Below are 19,918 nucleotides of genomic sequence, written 5' to 3'. Positions count from 1 at the left end.
GAGCACAAACTGGCAGAAGTCATTTCTTGGAGAATGACGAGGGAAGTAGCATTGAATGCTACACATGTGGTTGTCACAATGCAAGGAGATGTGATATTTCCATGCTTTTGGTGGATCTTCCCAAGGCATTTCTTAGAACGTGGGAAGTCATGCGCAGACTCAGCAAAACAAAGATCCACTACTTAGCGTCGATGACATGCTAGTGGACTTTGCTACCAGTGATATACAATGTATGTATTTCTATATGAGTTCAATCATATCTTGAAATTGGTTTCTTTCTCTATAGAAGCATATTGGAATAATCCAATTGAGAAGAAAATGTGTTAGTAGAAACTGTGTCTACTAACATGATACTAAGGGAGATTAAGTATTTCCATAGTCTTGAGAAGAGTAGTGGAAACATCATGACAATTGTTGGTTGTGATGGGGTAATTGTTGGTTCTGGTCAAGCCACAATTACATTTCCTAGGAGTACTATATGATAATCATGGATGCATTCATGCATCAAGATTCTACTCGTACCTTGCTGAGTTATAAGGATATCCGCAATGGTTTCTATGTTGAAACTAGCATAGTAAGTAAGGTTGAAGCCTACTCCTAACTCAGCAAAAGGATTCAAAATAAATCTAGAGTAAACACCTTCTCTATCTTTTGGATTGTATTATACATACATTAAATGTGATGCCCATTTGGCGCACCAGATAATTTTCTACACTCTTGACAAGTTCAAGATGGCATGGTTGCCTGTGTCATCCTAATATTGAGATGATGTGAAAATTCTTGATGGTTCCATTAGACACAATCTAATGGTTTGAATTTTCCAAATATATTGGATTATGTATGCATGATATGTGCAGACTTGGAGATTGATCACAAGCCATCATATCAAAGATAAATGATGTGCAACTAGATTTCCTTGTACAAGAGATGCATGTGATCCAATTCAACCATTACATGGAATATTCAGATATTTCATAGCATTTTTGGATGCATCGATGAGATGGTCCAATGTGTGTCTTATGTAAGGGACCATGCGTTTACAAAGTTGGTTGGTAATATCAACATGATAAATCCATCAAAATAGATAATGCCGTGGAATTTGGTTCATGGGCATTTGACGATTACTGCCTAGATTGAGGCATAACTGTGGAGCATATTGGTACTTTGTGTACATACCCATATTGGTCTTGCGAAATCACTTGTCAAGAGGATAAGTTGATAGCAAGATTGCTCCTACAGAATTGTAATCTCGCAACATCTTGTTGGGGACATTGCAGTTTTATGTACTGCATATACAAATTCGACAAACTTCATACTATATGGTCTCCCCGTTGCAGTTAGTACGTGCAAATGAGTAAGTATTTCTCTCTGCGATAATTCGGTTGTGTTGGATACATACCGATTTCACCACCGCAGCTTACATATATGGGCTCTCGTAGAGAAATGGGGATCTATGTGAGGTACATTTCTCCGTCAATCGTAAAGTACCTGAATTCCTTAGAAGGGGACTTGTTTATGGCCCGGTACACTGTTTGTATTTTGATGAGGACATTTTTCCGGCATTAGGGGGAGATAGTAACCACATTGAATGCCGGGAAATAGAATGAGATGTGAATAGACATCTAGTCCTTAGGTCCACGTACGAATGTGCCTGAACTGGAGGTTCAGAAGATTATCAATTTACAAAGTATCGCAAATAATCTGCCAGTTGCATTTACTAAGTATATAGGTGTCACAAAGTAAAATGCTCCCGTAGTGAATGTGTCAGAGAGAGTGGATGTGACCCATAGGTCCACTCGGCCACCGAAGAGGGGGAGGAGTCTTGACACAAGAGGACAAGGCTTCATGGAAGCGTCCAAGGGGAATGAGGAATCCTCAAACAGTAAATGCAGGTCAACTTCATGTTGATATTCAACCAAGGGTTGAAGGACACCCGAAGGATGTTGGACACATCCAGGACCCAACACGAGTGTGCACACAAATTTTTGTGCTGGGACATCAGAAGACCTTGACTCAACTGTTGTGGGAAATCACAAAGAGTCAAAAGGTAATAGTGAAATCTCCACTATGGATATGGATTCAGAAGAATCATATAATAAAGACTACATTATGTCGACATTTATTTATCCTCATGAATTGTAAAAGACCTTTGGATTGGATCTAGAACCTAAGTCCATGCATGGCTGAGTGTCTAAAATGCTCTAGTTGATCCAAAGGAAGGCAACAATTGAGGATGCGCTCGCTCTCGGGAAGAGGGGGTATTGACGTGATTAGTAATACCCACTCCTCTAAATTTGTTCCCTGGGGAGCAAATGGGTTTTTGTTCATGAGTGGAACGAAAACAATGAGGTGGTGAGACATGAAGCGAGGCTTGTAGCACAGGGGTTCACGCAGAGACCCATCATCGTTTATGATGAAATATGTTATCCTATTATGAGTGGAATAACGTTCCGATATTTGATATCACTGGCAGTGAATAATGAATTTGTACATCCAACTGATGGATATTGTGACTTCATAGTTTTGCAAGTCACTTGATTCGGATATCTATATGATAGTTCCTAAGTGAACTAAGATTTCGAATTTAATCGCAACATATATTGCGTGAAGCTTCGGAAGTCATTTTATGACTTGAAGTAGTCGGCAAAGATGTGGCATAACCGACTGAGTGAATTCCATTGTTAGAAGGGTTACTCAAATAATGATGACTGGTCATGTATATTCATCAAGAAATCCAGAGAAGGATTTGTACAATTTATGTGTATGTTGATAATATGAATATCATTGAAACTACACAAGTAAGTACATGAGACCAGCAAATCATCTTAAGACGGAGTGTGAGATGAAAGATTTGGTTGAGACCAAACTTTGCTTAAATTCCAAACTTAAGCATATTCCTTCGGGAATACTTGTTCATCAGTCCACATTTATCCATAAGATATTTGAATAATTCAATATGGATAAATCATATCCATCAAGAACTATGGTTGTCTGATCTCTCGATAGAGATTAAACCGACTAAGACCTAAGGGAAGTGATGAAGAGATGTTTGAACTTGAGTTTCCATATCTCGGTGCAATGAGAGCACTAATGTATTTAGCAATTTGCACCAGGCCTGGTATGTTACTTGCAGTGAATTGATTGGCTAGATGCATCTCCAATGAAAAGGCATTGGGTTAGTGTGAAGAATATTTTTGGATATCTTCTAGACACTAAAATCTTGGTTTGTTTTATGAGAAAAATCAAGATATGACCATGGTTGGATATTGTGATGCTGGGCATATATCATATCCCCGTAATCCTAGATCACAGACTGGTTTTGTCTTATCGAATGGATTAACGACCTTCTCTTAGAAGTCGAGAAGAAAAACTTTAGTGGTTGTATCCACTAATCATTCTGAATGTATGAAGCAACATCTGAATCTGTTTGGCTTCACAGAATGATGAACTTTGTTGAAAGTCCGGGCGGGTTTGATTGATAGGACTCACCCACCATTATCCATGAAGATAATGTTGTTTGTATTACATAGATGCAAACAGGTTATAAAGAGCAATATTATAAAGTATATTACTCTGAAAGTATTTTCTTCCACGTGAGTTGAAAAGTGGGAAGATAAATATTTAGGAAGCAAAGTCATATGTGATCTTAGTGATATGTTCACAAAATCTTAACCAAGTTCTTCATTCTAGAAAAATGTTGGTGGAATTGGTATGAGATGACTTTGTTATTTGCATAGTTCTGGGGGAGTGTACTCCTGAACGATAACCTGTTCAAGATCTCTGGATCTTTGTTATTGCACTCTTTTCCTTTATGAGTTTTTCCTAAATGGTTTCTCATAGAAGGTTTTTAATGAGGCGATAGTAATACAAACATTTTATATGTCGATTTCTCCTTATTTTCCCACTGGGTTTTTGGAAGGAGCTTTCGATGGCATATTGTACATATCTCCTCATATTTTTCCTATAAGGTTTTTGGAGGAGCATTTTTTAAGACTGATGGAGTTACATGGACAAGCATAGATTAGGGGGAGTGTTGAGATTTATCTAATCCATGTAATTAGGCATAATCTACGCTTGTAACAGACGTGCAGTTTCCACACGCACTCCCTCCTCTTGGAACGGATACTTCTGTTCGAGGTGTCCTTCCCAAACATCGCGCCCCCCTCAGGGGGTATTTAGATATATTATAACTGGGCACTATCGGAGCAATCTCAGGCTATCAGCGTTCTAAACCATTCGATTACGTGCCTGGGTCTTATCTGGTCGTCTAATCTGCCGTTAGCGCCACGATGTTCCTCACTCAGCCAACTGTCTTAAGTGGACGCTACTCTGGAGGAAAAATCGGAGCTATATGGTTGGTTGGGCCTCACCGGCAGCCCATCTCAGCGTCATGAACAGGCTTTCCACGCTGCCCCACTCGCAACGCCTCTTCCTTTTGCACTCCAGCCCTAGCCTAGCCCCACCGGCGGCGGCGAGGTTAGCAGCGACGATGGCGAACCACACCCCTCCCAGCGATGCAGATCAGGCCAAGACGGAGGTACGGCGAACCACATCCTCCCAGCGATGCGAATCAGCCACGATGGAGGTGTGATGGCCAGACCGTCACATCCTCTTTTTTACGGGCATCACATGCATCCTTCCCTGCCTTCGTCGTGGAAGATTTGGTGAATCGGTCACATCCCAGGTGGATGAGATGAAGGTGTTATGCGGGAGGGACATGCAGATCCCTTGCCGGTGGAGGCTGCCATGAGTGGTGATGAGGTGGGCAGGTGGCCATGGTTAGATCCTTTCTTATTGACACTGTTTTTTCCCTTCCAATCCGCCACAGGATGCTGGTTCTGGTATGTTGGTTTGGGGATCTAAGGGCTAAGGCAGATTTGCAGAAAAGACCATACCATTGGGTTCCGACTCTTTAAAATTTCTGCAGGTGCTCTTAGATCTCAGTTGGGGTATTGGAATCCTAGAGCACACGATTTGCAATGTCTGTTGACCAGGTTAGTTTCCATGTTCTCACATATACAGTATCATCTTAATATCCAAGCATGTGCGCCCATGATTGATGCTACTGGATATGTATATGATATCTATTGCCCTCGAATTAAATCTTTACCCAAATGGTATGTAATGTAAAACTAAGCCTGACCGTGTTAATTAATGCACCACAACAATCACACATACCCTTTATTTTCCTGTTACAGGGAATCTCCAGACACGAGAAAGTATGTATCTACATCAGTAAATTTCTTAGCTTCTCTAGAAATACGATTTTGGTTTGTTTTATTTATTAGCACTACCCCAATTCACATTGGATTTGTATGCACACTTCTGAAAGTAAGGTTGTATGGTCGCAACATATTCTTGTCAGGACTGCGGACACTTAGCATAATATATTGCTGCATATATATCAGACTAGATTGAGCAAGCGTTTAACTGTTGATTTATGTAGCATAATATTGTGATGGTACAAAGTTTGCAGCAAGGTTTATAGTGCAACAAAACAAGGTGTTGTTCATTCTGCAATAATTGACAGAAGGTTTGCCGGTATACCTTTCCTCACATCACATTACCTTTCACCAATAAGTTGCATTCGTCATGATCTGAAAATCATTATGCGTTTCAAATCTTTAAGCATTAATCATCGGGTGTTGAAAACGATAATAACTTATTGATAGGATCCGCCATATACGGCCATCTCCTTTCTTAAATATGATTATGGCTTTGGACTTGGGAATTCACTTTTGTTTCCTTGTGGTTTATTTCTAGGTATCATTTAGGTAAGGCCAACGCCCAAAGTTGTTCATGGAACTTAACATCAGAATGGCTTGGCTTTCTTGAGTAGAAAAGACGACAGAGTTATTTTATTATCGTAGTGTGCCTATTCCGAAACAAGAAGTGAGTGCTTTGCAGATTTTTTAAAATAATATAATTAGAATGAATGAAATATGCGAGGATTGAGCTCCTGAGTTGTGTAATTGTTTTAAATATTTTTGGTTATTTTTTGCTGTTCTTGTGAAAAAGTTGGATAAAGGAGACAAGGTGGTTGGTGAGAAGACCCAGATCATGTATGCTTCTGTATCAAGGACTTTTCTCATACCTAGCCCAAGATGAGCAGTTCTACATACAGACAATATTATCAAGAAACATTCTTGTGGCAAGAAGCTCAACAAAAATCTTAGAAATTCTCAAGTCAATCATGCATGCTCATGTATGTGACTATGTGGTATGTCAGGCTTTGTTCATATATATCCCCACAAACATGGTCTTAAGTTGAATGTTGATCCTAAGTAAGAAGCTTAGAAGAATTCTTGTGTTACAAATTTACAATATATGGCTTTCATGACTTGTGCATAGCGAGTGATAAGACACTACATGTAATGCCACCTATTTTTTTCCAACATATCATTTCTTTATTATTTTCTGCTGATTTTGCTACAGTTATGTGTTTGACAATATTCTTATAATTTGTATGAAAAAAATAGAAGTTTACAATTGATAAGGCTATATGTTTTTCTTGGTTAGTTAAGAGCAAAAGATTGGTTTCTGGACCGAGTATGGAAGCAATCTATGTTAGCCATGATTATTTTTGTAGTGGTATTCTACTCTAAACCTTGTCTCAGCGTTCATGCTCCAAGTTGAATACCAATCTTCCAATACATATTCTTCCAATCCTAAAATCTGGAACCCCTATCAATCCTGATCTGCAATTTCATTACTAATATGACCCTCTACCACTACAGACCAAATAAAACTATTCTTCTGTTTATTGACAAATACCATGTTATGGCTTAGTTTACGCAATTGTGGCAATGCCTACCTTTTCATTGTAAAAATGGACGGGCGTGGCAACGCGCGCCATCAATGATCTAGTATATATGTAATCCATCGATCAACGAAAACAGACTATTCATTCTTGCAATTCTCTTTTAACAGCATGCATGCCATCCAGAGCTGATCCGAATGCTTCGGTACGTAGTACCTGACAAGGTGGGTGACGACCTTTGTAATTGGGCCAGGCTGACGCGGCCCAGTACAGGGGGCTGTTCTGGGCCGTGAAAATCGATAAAGAAAAGAGAGTCCGGCACGGATTGAGGAGGGAATCCATCCGGTCCCGGCACGTACCGGCCCAAACGGGAACGAGTTCTTCTTGGACAGCAAGTCCGGCAACCGCCTCCGGTGGGGGCCATAATAAGAGCGAACGCAAGCCGAATTCAACCAAACCCAAACCACAATCCTTCCGATCCCCAACCTTCCTCGGCGATCGCCTCCGTCGCTTCCGACCTCCGGTGCCTCCCGCCGCTTCCGCCGAGCTCGATCCGTTCCCCTCCTCCGCGCGTCCTAGGTAAATATCCGGATCCTCCCTCCCCAGCCTCCTCCTCCTCCCCTCGCCGGCCTGATGCTGAATCTGGCTTGGTGTCGCTCCGCGATTGGTTCCCGCGAGGTTCTCCGACCGCCGGTCGGTGCTCGCGATCTCTAGTTGTAGTTGCTAGTCGTGGTCGATTTCGAGCTCTTTGGAGGTACCGGGGGCTTGGGGGTCCAAACAATCGACGACCTGGCTAATCTGCTTGCTTTTTTTTAAGCTCAAATCGGTGTAGGGTTGGTCCTACTCTTGAATCTAGTTCGTCAGCTGTGCGATATTGGAATTAGTGCGAGGATTGGCTTGTTTACATTGCCACGATTGTGGATTTGTTGCTTTGCCTGTTTTCAAGGTTCGTTAATGTTTGTGTAACTGAGCTTGGTTCGTTAATGCTGCTGCAGTCGTGGCCTGAGGGTGCCAGAAGAAAGCTTGCCCTGCCAATTGATGTTGTTTGTTCTAGTAGTTTTGTTGATTTTGCCGTTTAGGGCTACAAGCGCAGATTAATATTTCAATTGCAGATTACCTTTATAGGTTGGAGTTTGGTTAACTGAGCTGCTTGATTGTTTGGTTGGTTTACTAATTATGTATCTCGTTAGAATTTAGTTTCAGATTGATCTGTATGTATCAACACAGTATGTTTTCCTGTTATCCAGTTTAGTTAATGTTTGATTAATCTGATTTGATCATCATCTGTACAAAAATCTAAAAAATAATACTAAAGCCGCGTCAATTAACATGGATCGAGGGAGTACTATAATCAATCCCTGACATTTGTTGTTAGTATTTCTGTGGATTGTGCTATTTTTCAGTGCGGATTAACTTTGTAGGTTGGAGTTTGATTAGCCATTGTTCAACCAACTATTCTAGCTTGGATGCTTGGCTGGTATGGTAGGCGCTGTAATCTAGCGCTGTGCTGATGTTGCAACCGGTGTCCATGAGTATTTAGTATTTACAAATCTGGTTATATTTAGTTTTAAGGATTGATCTTTATGCATCTGTGTGATTGTAGTTTTTCTTGTTATGAAGTAAAATGATGTTTATTTAGTACATAAATGATTTGATCAGCCGATGTACATATATAGTAGATAACTAATTTTATTGTGGCTTCAAGGTGTTGCAAGTATGCTTTTCCTTCGAATGCTACCTGTGACTCTGAGAATGTGAGCATGCTGATATCATTGGGAATCAAGGTTTTAGAATCTAGTATTTTCCTTGTTAGATAATTCCATGGTAGGATCGTAGGATCATTGTAATTATGTCCATTTGACTAGGGATATGCGTTCTGGTTTGGTTTTAGTTTGATTGGCAGACTGGATAGCTATTTGACGAACAGTTTGCTGCATATTGTGAATGTTGTGCGCATCGGGTAGTAGGGCAGAGCTTATAATTTTTTTTCTTGTGATTGGAGTCATGTTTGCTGGTGGCACTTGTTCTTTTTAGTTCACCTCTTCTGAGATGCTTGGTTTTTCATTCAGCTGGCTGATGTTTTAGGGTATTTAGGTCACAGAACAGGTGGCAAGTATGGCCCTCTGTTTTGTCCATGGTTTTTCATACTTTACGCTAACTTTAATTCATATATGATCTATATATGCTTGCTCTTGACTTTGAAATTATCAGTTTGGTCCATGCTCAAATTGAGCACATGCCTAAGTTGTTTATCCTTTATACACATGTGTATATGTTAGAACCTTGCTATATAAAAACCAAATGTTGCAACTGTGGAAGTTTGCCATTGCTGCTTGTTGAATTTACTTGTTTGTTTGACTACCTTTTTGAAATTAGGTAGTAGATGACATTCGCTGCTCGGTGCCTTCATGTGTTGCATAGATGAACCTATCTCATATTGCTAAGCTGACAGCGCCCTCTTGTTCCTGTTTTGCAGACTAGCTCCAATGGGCTTCATCCAGAGCACCTTCTCGCTGCTGGTCGGCGCCGCGGGCGGCATCTACATCGCCCAGAACTACGACGTTCCCAACATCAAGAACTACATGCAGGGCCTGATGGGCAAGGCCAAGGAGCTGGACCATGCCTACAAGAAGCCCGAGGACGGCAGCAAGAGCAAGGCTTAGTCAACCCGCTCCCCCCACCGCATCCATGAGAGCATGACCGACCGTTTAGCATGCTAATTGTTATCACTATCACTTAGTACTTAGTAGGTTCACTATATATGATTTGAGGGATGACTCTGTCCACTCCGTTTTAAGACTGTCCTGGGGATGAAAAATAGCTGATGATGGCGGCACGTTTGTGAATGAATTAATCGATGGAATGACCTGTTAGACTGCATGATTCGTGATGATTGTTCATTTGTGGAGCCATTTTCCGTTTGACTTGCATCCTGATGATTGTTCGTTTGGTCCATTAGTCTATGCCTAGGTTGTTAAGTTTTGCGCCAATGATTTCCTGTGAGCGCGTCAGCTCAGATTCTCCCGCAAATTGCCAGGAAATTGTTGGACTTTTGCTGCTGAGTTTCTGTTTTAGATTCTTTCGTCTGCACTCACTGAGCGGTGGGTCCCACCTTCCACCAAGGTGCCCCCTCGCCCTCCACCACGTAGCACCCACCCAAGCGCCACGCCGCAAAGCAGAGCAGGGCCTGCCTCTCCCATTCAGCGCCTTTCTCGCTTGCTCCCTCCCCCCACTTGCCCACCGAGCTCCTCAAAGCTCAAGAAGCAACCCACCCTCGCCGGAGCAGCACACGCACGGCGGCCATGGCGACGTCGGCGTCGCTCCTCCTGGCGCAGGAGGTGGACCCGTGGGCGCCGGGGTTCTGGCGGGACTTCGCGATCGGCATGCTCAAGCCGCTGGCGGCCACGGTGGTGGTGGCCATGGCGGTGGCGCTGAGCTTCACGCAGCGGCTGGGCGTGGAGGCGGAGATGCTCTACGCCATCGCGCGCTCCTTCCTGCAGCTCTCGGTCATCGGCTTCGTGCTCCACTTCATCTTCACCCAGAGCAGCGCGCTCTGGATCCTGCTCGCATACCTCTTCATGGTCACCGTCGCCGGCTACACCGCGGGGCGCCGCGCCCGGCAGGTCCCGCGCGGCGGGTACATCGCCGGCGTGTCCATCCTCGCCGGCACGGCCGTCACCATGTTCCTGCTCGTGGTGCTCAGCGTGTTCCCCTTCACGCCCCGCTACATCATCCCCGTCGCCGGCATGATGGTCGGCAACGCCATGACCGTCACCGGCGTCACCATGAAGAAGCTCCACGAGGACGTCAAGACGCAGCGGAGCCTCGTAAGTCAATAACAATCTCAGTCTTCGTCTTCCGTTCCGGCACCGCCGCGCGCGCACCAAGATCATTTTTTCTTGAAACAAAACAAAAATGCTACCCTGTTCATGTTGTTTGTTCACTTATTTCAGTCTGTATGTAGTTCAAATTGACATATATAAAACATTTTATATTTGTGAAGAGACGAAGTAGTTAACTTTGTGTAGGTCTTTGCACCGTCAATAACTTCGTGTAGGTCTTTGCACCGTCAATAACTTTGTTAGTATGATTGAAGTATAATATCGTTCATGCCATTCTGCATTAGCTAAAGGCGTGTGCACTCTTTTTCCATTCAGTTTATAAAATACATGATCATGGTCTCCACGACTACGCAACCTTTTCTTCCGAAATTTTAAACAAATTCAGCAAGAAACTAGTAGTACAAAATTCTGAACTTGGTATTTTCATCACAAATTCAGAGAATCGACTCCAGGTGACGCTTCATTTTTCTGACCGTTTCATCGCAGGTGGAGACTGCGCTGGCGCTGGGGGCGACGCCGCGGCAGGCGACGGTGCAGCAGGTGCGCCGGTCGCTGGTGATCGCGCTGTCGCCGGTGATCGACAACGCCAAGACGGTGGGGCTGATCGCGCTGCCGGGGGCCATGACGGGGCTCATCATGGGCGGCGCGTCGCCGCTGGAGGCCATCCAGCTGCAGATCGTGGTGATGAACATGCTCATGGGCGCCTCCACCGTCAGCAGCATCCTCTCCACCTACCTCTGCTGGCCGGCATTCTTCACCAAGGCCTTCCAGATCGACGACTCCGTCTTCGCCGACTAGCCCATGACCGGACAAGCAGCTGCTCTGTTTTCTGTGTGATGACAATGACAAATAATTTTGTTTTTCTGCACCTCAAAGTCGTTTGGGCTGAGTCCGCATGTTTTCATGCTGAATTTCGTCCGTCAATTCTGGGCTTGTGCCATTTTTTAACTTGGGCGACATTTATGAAACGAATATATCATCATATCCTCCCGAAGCTATTCTGGAAATGGCCTGCACAATTTCCAGCGAGTCGCATTCGCCATTCGCACTAGGGAAATTGACTAGTGCGTCTAGAGATCAGTACTACAGAGCAGCAATTTACAAAATGTTGCTTGCCCGCCCTTTTGGAGGAGCATCGAACAGTTGAAAATGGCAGCAAAATTGCAACATGTTTGGTCAGGAGCAACAATTTTGCCCCAGCGAAGCAAACACAACACCAATTCAGAGCACAACGACACATGACCAGCATCAGAACAGGGTAAGCATAGCACCACACAGAATTCAGGTACTTATTAGCAAGTCATATCTTGTCACAGACGCAGACTAGAGTGCCAAATCATATAGAGGAAAGGATGGAAGCTCCACGAGATCGAGCAGCGACCACACACCACCCTGCTTAGATACATCTCAAAGGCTTTCCCTGACCAAACCAAGTTCTGGAAGCCTACACAAAGAGTTTAGGTATTTTTTTTTGATTCATCAGCCATGGTGAAGCTACTAGCTAGCGCGCGCATTACTTCCACTTCTTGAACTTGCCGCCGCCGCCGAACATGCCGTGCTTCCCATGCTTGAACTTGCCGTGCCCGTGCTTCCCGTGCTTGAACTTGCCGCCGTGGTGGCCGTACCCGCCGCCGTAGCCTCCATGGCCGCCCATCATGCCTCCCATCATGTGTCCACCTCCACCGTGGCTGCCGTGAGAGATCTTGTGTGCTCCGTAGGCGGCGGCGGCAGCTGCTGCGCCTCCAGCCAGCATGCCGCCCATGCCCATGCCTCCTCCTCCATGGCTACCACTGTGACCTGAGAAACAATAGCCGATGAGGATGGATGCTCAAGAGTGATACACGTTTGATACAACAGATTTTATAAACCACTACTCGTATCCTGAGATGGAACTTGGCATATTATTGAAGATGCAGCGCATACCACACATATATAAATGGATATCAATCCAGCACACACTACACATATAAATGTACATCAATCCAGTGCATACTACACATACGACCTGAGAAACAATGAGGTTTGATACAAGAGAACTTGGGACTCTTTACATCAAGATAAACCACTACTCATATACGAGACCGAAATGGCATGTTGTTGAAGATGCAGCGCATAATGCACATATACATGCATCTCAACTGTGGAAATATAAATGCTAGTGCAAATGGTAGCAATTTATGGAGTCCAACAGGAATGGTATAAAACAAAGGAAGGTTACATACCGGATGAGCCAGGGTAGCCGGCAGGGGGATAGCCATGCTGCTGTGGAGGGTAGCCATGCTGCTGCGGGGGGTAGCCATGCTGAGGAGGGTACCCTTGTTGTGGAGGGTATCCATGGCCACCAGATGGGTACCCATGACCACCAGACGGGTACCCATGACCACCACCATGAGCACCAGCAACGCCGTGCATGATGTTGGAGAGGAGCCCCTTCTCCCCATCAGGGCCTCCCGCTCCAGGTGCAGGAGGGTAAGCCCCAGGTGCTGGAGGGTATGCCCCAGGTGCAGGTGGGTAAGCTCCAGGTGCAGGCGGGTATCCTTGCTGTGGGGGGTAACCTCCCTGCTGCGGCGGGTAGCCTCCCTGCTGCGGCGGGTACCCTGCCGGAGGGTATCCCCCCTGGCCACCGGGTGGGTACCCATGACCATCGTTGCCTCCTCCCATTGCTCTGAGGGAGCTAACTGCACATATCATGATCAGGCAAATGTTAATACGTGACAGAGAAATCTTGCTGTCTTTAGGCATAAGAACTGCCATTAAACATGTGATGTATGTAACAGTTGCTAATGTATTTTCTTGTCGGTTAGAGGGCCGGTAGCACCACCACATTGATGTGTTTATGCCAGCTAGAGCAGAACTAGTCGTCCTCGCAACAGAACATTTGACTTGGTAAAAGAATGATATGCTTGAGTGAGTGCTGCGTGCAAGCAATCAGACATGGTCCTCTGACTAAAATAAACAGGGCAGCAACAACCAGCCATCGTGCCTAACTGCCTACCCAATCCTCATTCCAATTTCCAAATGGCCAAACCATGTCCATGTGCCTAACAAGCAGCAATCTATTCATACAAGAGAGGTGAAACATGCATGTGCAGATGTGCTAATCAAAACATGAAGGAAGGGCATACATGTATGATTATTAACCACCAATCGCAATCGGAGAGACTTTGCGGGTTTTCTGAACCACGCCCAGTGCAAGTGGAGTAGATTTTAGCTTTTCGCATCATCCTGGCTAGGAACTCCACAACAGCACTGATTAATCCATGGCATGACCGATCGATCGATCAAGAGCCGCACCGATCCAACTGACGAAAACCCTCGGGCATGACTTCCCACACACTAACGGCTAATTCGGGCGCCCCCTACCACAGGGGTTTTCTCACGGCAACCAGCCCCAATCCAGATCCCGCGGGGCCAAATCCACGGCCTCGACTTGGAAAAATCCCCACCCAGGCCGTCAAACAGGACAGAACAGAGCAAGCAAAAAAAAAAATCCCCTCCGGTAAATTTATTTTTGCCACGATCTACTACTCGGAAGCAAGAGGGGCCGCGGATTCGCAGGACTGTAGGAGGCGCATACCTAGAGGAGAAGATCTGCGATTCTGCGAAGCTGAAGAAGAAGAGGCCGATCTGGATGGATGATGGCGTTCTCCTCCGTGCGCTCCGTGGATGTTTGGGCTCCTGTGTGTGCTGGGGGATTTTATATAGGGGGCGGTGGGCTCGTGTACGCGCTTCGGTTCGGCAGGCGTTGGCACCTTCGTCGGCTCGCAGGCGCACCGAATCCCGGGCGGGTCCCGCGGCCTGGAGTTATTATTCGTGGGTGGATGGATGGATGGATAGGACTTGACCTCGCTGCGCAGAGTCGATGACAGGTGGGGGCCGAGACTGCTTCGCTCGAGGCGGCCGCGGCCGAAGCGCGTCGTCCGTCGTGGGGGCGAGGATGGAGAGGGAAGAAAGCTACGCGGCGAAGGAACCCCACGTTGCTTTGCCTCGGGGGATATTTGCGCGTTGAAACGACGAGCAGCCGACGCGTGGCGTGTGTGGGCGCTTTTTCTGGCTGGGCCTGGATTCGGTCCAGCAACGCCCCCAGGCAGACGCGACGGGCTGATGAGTCCAAAAGTGTTGGGCCAGACTTTATCGTAGACACTCTCTTTGCTTGCTCTTGTTTGAGCCTGTGTGTTTGTCTAAAAAAAACTCGTTTGAGCGTGTCACCTACGTTTTTTCAATACAGTAAGACACCTACGTTTTTTTTCAACACGGTATAGACACAGGCACTCATACGTACGCACATACAATTACCTTTATGAACACACGCGTGCACAACCTATCTCTATAAGCACATCCGTGACTGAGCCGGCACATCATCTTGAGATTGACAAAGTCAACGCAGAAGCCTTTGTAGTCGATAGGAATGTCTTCTCCCACAAAACGTACATCACCGGCCTAAAATAAATTTAAAAAAATGTGAGAATCGGTGTCAAGTTTAGAGCTTGAAATTTGGTGGCCTGTTTGAAATCACTCCGCCCCGCTCCACTCCCTGGAGCTGGGCTTGAGCCGCTCTGTGGAAACAAGCTACAGCCTGCTCCACTCCGGGAACGGAGTCGAGGGAGTAGAGTGGAACCGAACAGGCACTAAGGATGCCACAGTTGTCCTGACTGTTAGCTAGCTGATGTAGTCTCATACTCACACGATCGTGGCTAGCGCACGATCCCATTCACGTCGCGCCTGTAACCTGCGCTCCGCGCACCTCCTGTACCTTGCCCATATATACAGCGAGTCATTCATCGGCTGCACTCAAGGTGCATTGCCCAAATTCTTGCTAGTCTACACTGACTATCCAACCATACTGTTTCTTTTGTTGTATCGATGGCGGCCAGGAACTGACATGGCATGAGGGAGGGAGTCGCTGCTCGTCGGAGCTCGCCTCCCCGGCGGCTGCCAGTCTGCCACTGCTACATGATGAACGCCGGCCTTGGGCCGCGCGGCTGCGCAAGATGATCACCACGGTCGCACCCAGGCGCCGGCCTTCACATGACGTGCATACTAGGGGCATGGACTGAGCACTAATCTGATCGAGCATGATATCTAGCTAGCACATCTGTGTACGGACGAAAGAGAACGTCTGAACTGCAGCAAATGACTGGTATCTGATTCCGCTACTTATTATCAAGCCTTATTAGCTATACAGCACCAAATTATATGGTATATCTAGTAACAGTACAGGAGCACTGCATCATCGCAGTCTCACAGGAGACATGCTAGCGCTCTTCCCAGCCGCGGGGGTATTTCTGGAACCAAGCTTACTTAAGATAGTTGATGAGGCGCAATCACTGTGCGCAGACGCAAATCACTTGCACTTCTTGAACTTGCCGTAACCATGCTTGCCGTGGTGGTGGTGGTGGTGATATCCATGGCCATGGTGCCCCCAGCCGTGCCCGCCGTGGTAGTGTCCGTGACCGTGGTGTCCGTAGCCATGGCCTCCATGACCATAATGGCCGTAGCCGTGGCCTCCGTGGTGGTGCCCGAGAGCATGGCCGCCGCCGCCATAGCCGCCTCCATAGCCCATGTGCCCGCCGCCGTAGCCATGTCCTCCATGGCCACCCCCGTAGCCTGAAACAAATTATGAAGAAGTGATGACATAAATAAATCCGAGCAAACAACTGAAAGATCAATTACAGTGTTGTTCATATCATTGAGGTCCAATTGAGCAAATTAACTCCCCAGACACAACACAATTAGGACGTGCGTTATGTATAACTGATCACCAGCAATGCATACCAGGGTAGCCGACGGGGGGATATCCACCGTGAGGTGGGTAGCCACCTGGCTGAGGGTACCCATATTGTGGTGGAGGAGGATACGCCCCGGGAGGAGGGTAGGGGACCCCCGGTGGCGGGTAACCTTGAGGAGGGTATCCGTATCCTCCATGAGGTGGATACCCATGCATCATGTTTGAGAACAGCCCCTTCTCAGTGGTGTTATTCTTGTCTTTCCCTTCTTCCATTGTTGCGTTGCCGACCTACCTGGAAGGATGTATCTCTAAGAAAATGTGAAAGTAAGTATTTATCCTTAGCAAATTATATTGAGAGAAAAAGAAATATTACATGGAGAAAAATTATATATATTAGATTGCCATAACATGTATGAATTGTATAACCATTGATGTACAATCTGAAACATTATTCCAGCTCAAAGCCATATATAGTAGCTTACTCAATCATTGCATATCGAGTTGTCGTTTGATGCCTAAAGACATACGAGCTTTACAATTTGTGACGAGGGCCACAAGCCATGTGCACTTATACAAGCCCTAGAACTTGGACCCATGTGGGTGGAGAGGAGATACATATTGGTGTGGGTCCTACTTTGGAGCAATTGCTAGGATGAGTCGCTTCTCTTTGTGCTTAAACCTAAATGTGTTTTCCCGTGGAGGTGGAGTACGATGACAAGTTAACTATGAGAGCTTCATTCCCGAGAACGGGTTCCCGAGAACGGGTCTTGGATGGCATGATATGTTCCCAACATATATGCCAAGGAGTGTCATTTGCAGGTGGATTAAGGATGAGAGGACTAGCCGAACAATTTTTGGAAAAATCATGGCCTAAGATGACTTGAGCCGTGTAACACAGGGTCTGAGTAGCTGTAGCATTTCTTATTCCAACCAAATGCACAAGCTCTACAAGCCGCGGCATTGTTTGAGTGCTCATGCCATCCTTTTCTCAGGGTTTAGTAGTCATGGTTAAAAAGATTCATGTATTTGGATTAGCATACAACATTACATGATCAACATGCTGCCATTGTTTTTAACGCGTCCCTAAGGCGTCGCCTAGGCGACGCTTAGGCGTCAGGGCGCCCTGCGAGCTCGAGGCGTCCACCTTGCCTTATGTACCTCTGTAAGGCGTCCGCCTTAAGCTTTAAGGCGTCCAAGGCGTCTGCTTAGGCGTCCAGGTTGTTGCCTTAGTCCATTTTGGACGCCTTAGCTTGCCAGGCAGGCAGGTGAGCTGTTTTAGGGGGGAAACAGAGTTTTGGCGGGAAACAGAAAGGATGTTGGCAGTTGGCACCAACAGGTAAGAGGGGGAGAGAGAGAGAGAGAAACAGCCCCCAATCCACACACTCCTCCCCCTCCTTCCCTCCAGTGGCTCCTCTCTAGCAGATCTGCTTCCTCCTCTGCAGCAGATCCTCTCTGGCAGCTCCTCCACCTCCTCTCCAACAGCTCCTCCTCCTCCTCCTGTCTAGCAGCTCCTCCTCCTCTCCAGCAGCTCCTCTTCCTCTCCAGTACAGCAGCAACAACCAAATTCTACTATATTCTGCTGCTTAGAACTCTCTAAGGTGTCCGCCTTGCCTTATGCCTTATCGCTTAGGCAGTGAGGCGCCCCCCCAGCGCCTTGCCTCGCCTTACCGCCTTATAAACATTGCATGCTGCTAATCCCAAACCAAGATTCACCGTAAAAAAAAGCCAAGATGATATAAAGCAGCATCCACTGGTGGATCGGAGTCCCATGTCCCCCTGTTCTCCCAAATTTTATTTGAGCTTTCCTTATCTTATCAAGATCACTATGAAGAGTGCACAACCCATTTTTACATGGACCATGGTGAAAATGCGTTGCTCACACATGGTTGGGCATGTACATCAAAATGTTGCTGGAAGATGACGGATCAGACATGAAGATTGACGTGAGAAGAACAAACTAATCTCGCTTTAGGCGCCTTCTACTTTTTTCCCCATACAACTTTTATGCAAGGTCAGGTTCCATATCAAAATATAACGAAACGTCGAAACATACTGACAACATCCAGTGCAAGTAAAGAAAAAATGTCTCAGCCAAACTCACTAGCAAAAGATAAACAAAAATGGCGCCTCCTTTGTGGGTTTCTTTGCCAACAAATGCACTTGTGGGTCCTAAGGCCAAGTTGGATGATAGTATGTGAGACAATTTTGAAAAGTCGATTACTACCGTACTGTGTGATGCAATGACGTGGTCGTTAGGAAGGTGCAGATGGCGAACACAAAGTGTGCACGAAAGGAGGAGGGCTTCTCTTGACCTGGATAGCTACGTATTGGATGTTCATCTTCGAAATCTGGCTAGCTCATGAATTGGCAATTTCTGCTTAAAAAACTCATTGTTTGTTACTGACCAGATTTTTTTTAACTGATTTGGCAGAGCTCCACTTTTGTCAAGGAAATGAAAAATATAGAGAAGCAACCACAAATTATATATGTAGAATCTACCGTAAATGCCGGAGGTAAACACATCAGCATGCTATATCCGTCCAAGGATCTAAACTTATTCTCCCTCCTCGTCAACTGTAGGTGCTAAAGAATTGAAGTTCTTTAAACAATTTGAAATTTGACGCAGGTAGTAGACAAATTTAAAAATGGATTAATTCGGATTATAAGAGGTGGCTGCCAGTAAGCTTTGCTAAGCTCTTGATCTTAGCGGCAACCATCCCGTATCAGTCACAGGCAATTTCTCTTAGTTTCAGGACGTCTGCTCAACACCGGATGAACTCGGCACATATAACTCGGGACTGATGACCTATTATTATTCAATCTGAAATTTGACGCGCAGATGAGGAAATCCACCGTGAACAAGGATCACAGTTCACGAATTAAGCCATCGATGAGCCAAACAAATTCGTGAGAACCAGATCATGAACGAGCCCGCAGAGATCAAGCAAGGGGAAAAGAGAAATCGAAACGAAACTCTACAGAAATGGAGATGGGAGGGGATCAGTCGTACCGATTCCGAAGCAGCACCCGGAGGAGGCGGGGAAGGGAGGATTCGGTTTCGCGAGCCGGGTTGGGTTCCCATCCGCCCACTCACCCCCGCTTCTTCTTATACGGGGGGATCGGATTCGCGCCGCACTCGCGCCCCACTCGCGCCGCGCGCGCGAGCACTGAGGTGGGGCGATGGAATCCGGGCAGGCAGGTGGCCGCGGCTCGGGGCGCCACGCCGCAAGCGCCTCTGCCGCGTGGGGGCCTCTGCCTCGGCCGAGCGCGTCGCCGTCGTGGAGGAACAGGGACTGAAGGCTTCGCCGTCGGGGAGAGAGTAGCGGGCGCCCGCGCTCTGTTCGACGGAATGCCGGCCTCGCACTTGACACTAAGCCAATATGTTAGTCCCAAAAAATGATATATTATTATATATAAAACACCCAAGATTGATACTACAATAGTGTAGAATAATAAAAAATTATAGATATGTTGGAGACGTATCAGTTGCTGATGTCTACTACACAACTTGTTCTTGTAGACTCGTATTGGGCCTCCAAGCGCAGAATTTTGTAGGACAATAGCAAGTTTCCCTCAAGTGGATGACGT

At 46.1% G+C, this 19,918-nt stretch overlaps 3 protein-coding genes across 3 annotated transcripts; 2 read left to right on the top strand and 1 right to left on the bottom strand.

Annotated features, from left to right (window-relative positions):
* The first annotated feature begins 7,145 nt into the window (after window positions 1-7,145).
* Window positions 7,146-9,640, top strand: LOC125528568. The gene is made up of 2 exons (XM_048693018.1): window positions 7,146-7,339; window positions 9,237-9,640. The coding sequence occupies exon 2, from the start codon at window positions 9,247-9,249 to the stop codon at window positions 9,421-9,423; it is 177 nt and encodes a 58-aa protein (XP_048548975.1). The 5' UTR covers window positions 7,146-7,339; window positions 9,237-9,246; the 3' UTR covers window positions 9,424-9,640.
* A 293-nt stretch (window positions 9,641-9,933) lies between these two features.
* LOC125528566 (UPF0014 membrane protein STAR2-like) lies at window positions 9,934-11,526 on the top strand. The gene is made up of 2 exons (XM_048693017.1): window positions 9,934-10,587; window positions 11,089-11,526. Exons 1-2 carry the CDS (start codon window positions 10,063-10,065, stop codon window positions 11,398-11,400), a joined length of 837 nt encoding a protein of 278 aa, XP_048548974.1. The 5' UTR covers window positions 9,934-10,062; the 3' UTR covers window positions 11,401-11,526.
* Window positions 11,527-11,867: 341 nt separating this feature from the next.
* On the bottom strand, window positions 11,868-19,638 carry LOC125528571 (hornerin-like). Its single transcript, XM_048693021.1, has 6 exons — window positions 19,341-19,638; window positions 16,378-16,638; window positions 15,951-16,209; window positions 14,180-14,703; window positions 12,825-13,280; window positions 11,868-12,399 (listed from the first exon to the last, which is right to left on the bottom strand). Exons 2-6 carry the CDS (start codon window positions 16,601-16,603, stop codon window positions 12,116-12,118), a joined length of 1,749 nt encoding a protein of 582 aa, XP_048548978.1. The 5' UTR covers window positions 16,604-16,638; window positions 19,341-19,638; the 3' UTR covers window positions 11,868-12,115.
* Window positions 19,639-19,918: the final 280 nt, after the last annotated feature.

Source organism: Triticum urartu, unplaced genomic scaffold, assembly GCF_003073215.2.
Source record: "Triticum urartu cultivar G1812 unplaced genomic scaffold, Tu2.1 TuUngrouped_contig_496, whole genome shotgun sequence".
Classification (NCBI taxonomy): Eukaryota; Viridiplantae; Streptophyta; class Magnoliopsida; order Poales; family Poaceae; genus Triticum; species Triticum urartu.
This window is presented reverse-complemented; position numbering and strand designations above follow the sequence as displayed.

Excerpts from the sequence above, each read along its gene's own strand:
- LOC125528571 (XM_048693021.1), bottom strand. The coding sequence starts at position 16,603 with ATGGAAGAAGGGAAAGACAAGAATAACACCACTGAGAAGGGGCTGTTC. Across the intron at positions 16,210-16,377 it reads TCCCCCCGTCGGCTACCCTG|GCTACGGGGGTGGCCATGGA; the intron begins GTATGCATTGCT and ends AATTTGTTTCAG. Across the intron at positions 12,400-12,824 it reads CGGCTACCCTGGCTCATCCG|GTCACAGTGGTAGCCATGGA; the intron begins GTATGTAACCTT and ends ATTGTTTCTCAG.
- LOC125528568 (XM_048693018.1), top strand. The coding sequence starts at position 9,247 with ATGGGCTTCATCCAGAGCACCTTCTCGCTGCTGGTCGGCGCCGCGGGC.
- LOC125528566 (XM_048693017.1), top strand. The coding sequence starts at position 10,063 with ATGGCGACGTCGGCGTCGCTCCTCCTGGCGCAGGAGGTGGACCCGTGG. Across the intron at positions 10,588-11,088 it reads TCAAGACGCAGCGGAGCCTC|GTGGAGACTGCGCTGGCGCT; the intron begins GTAAGTCAATAA and ends GTTTCATCGCAG.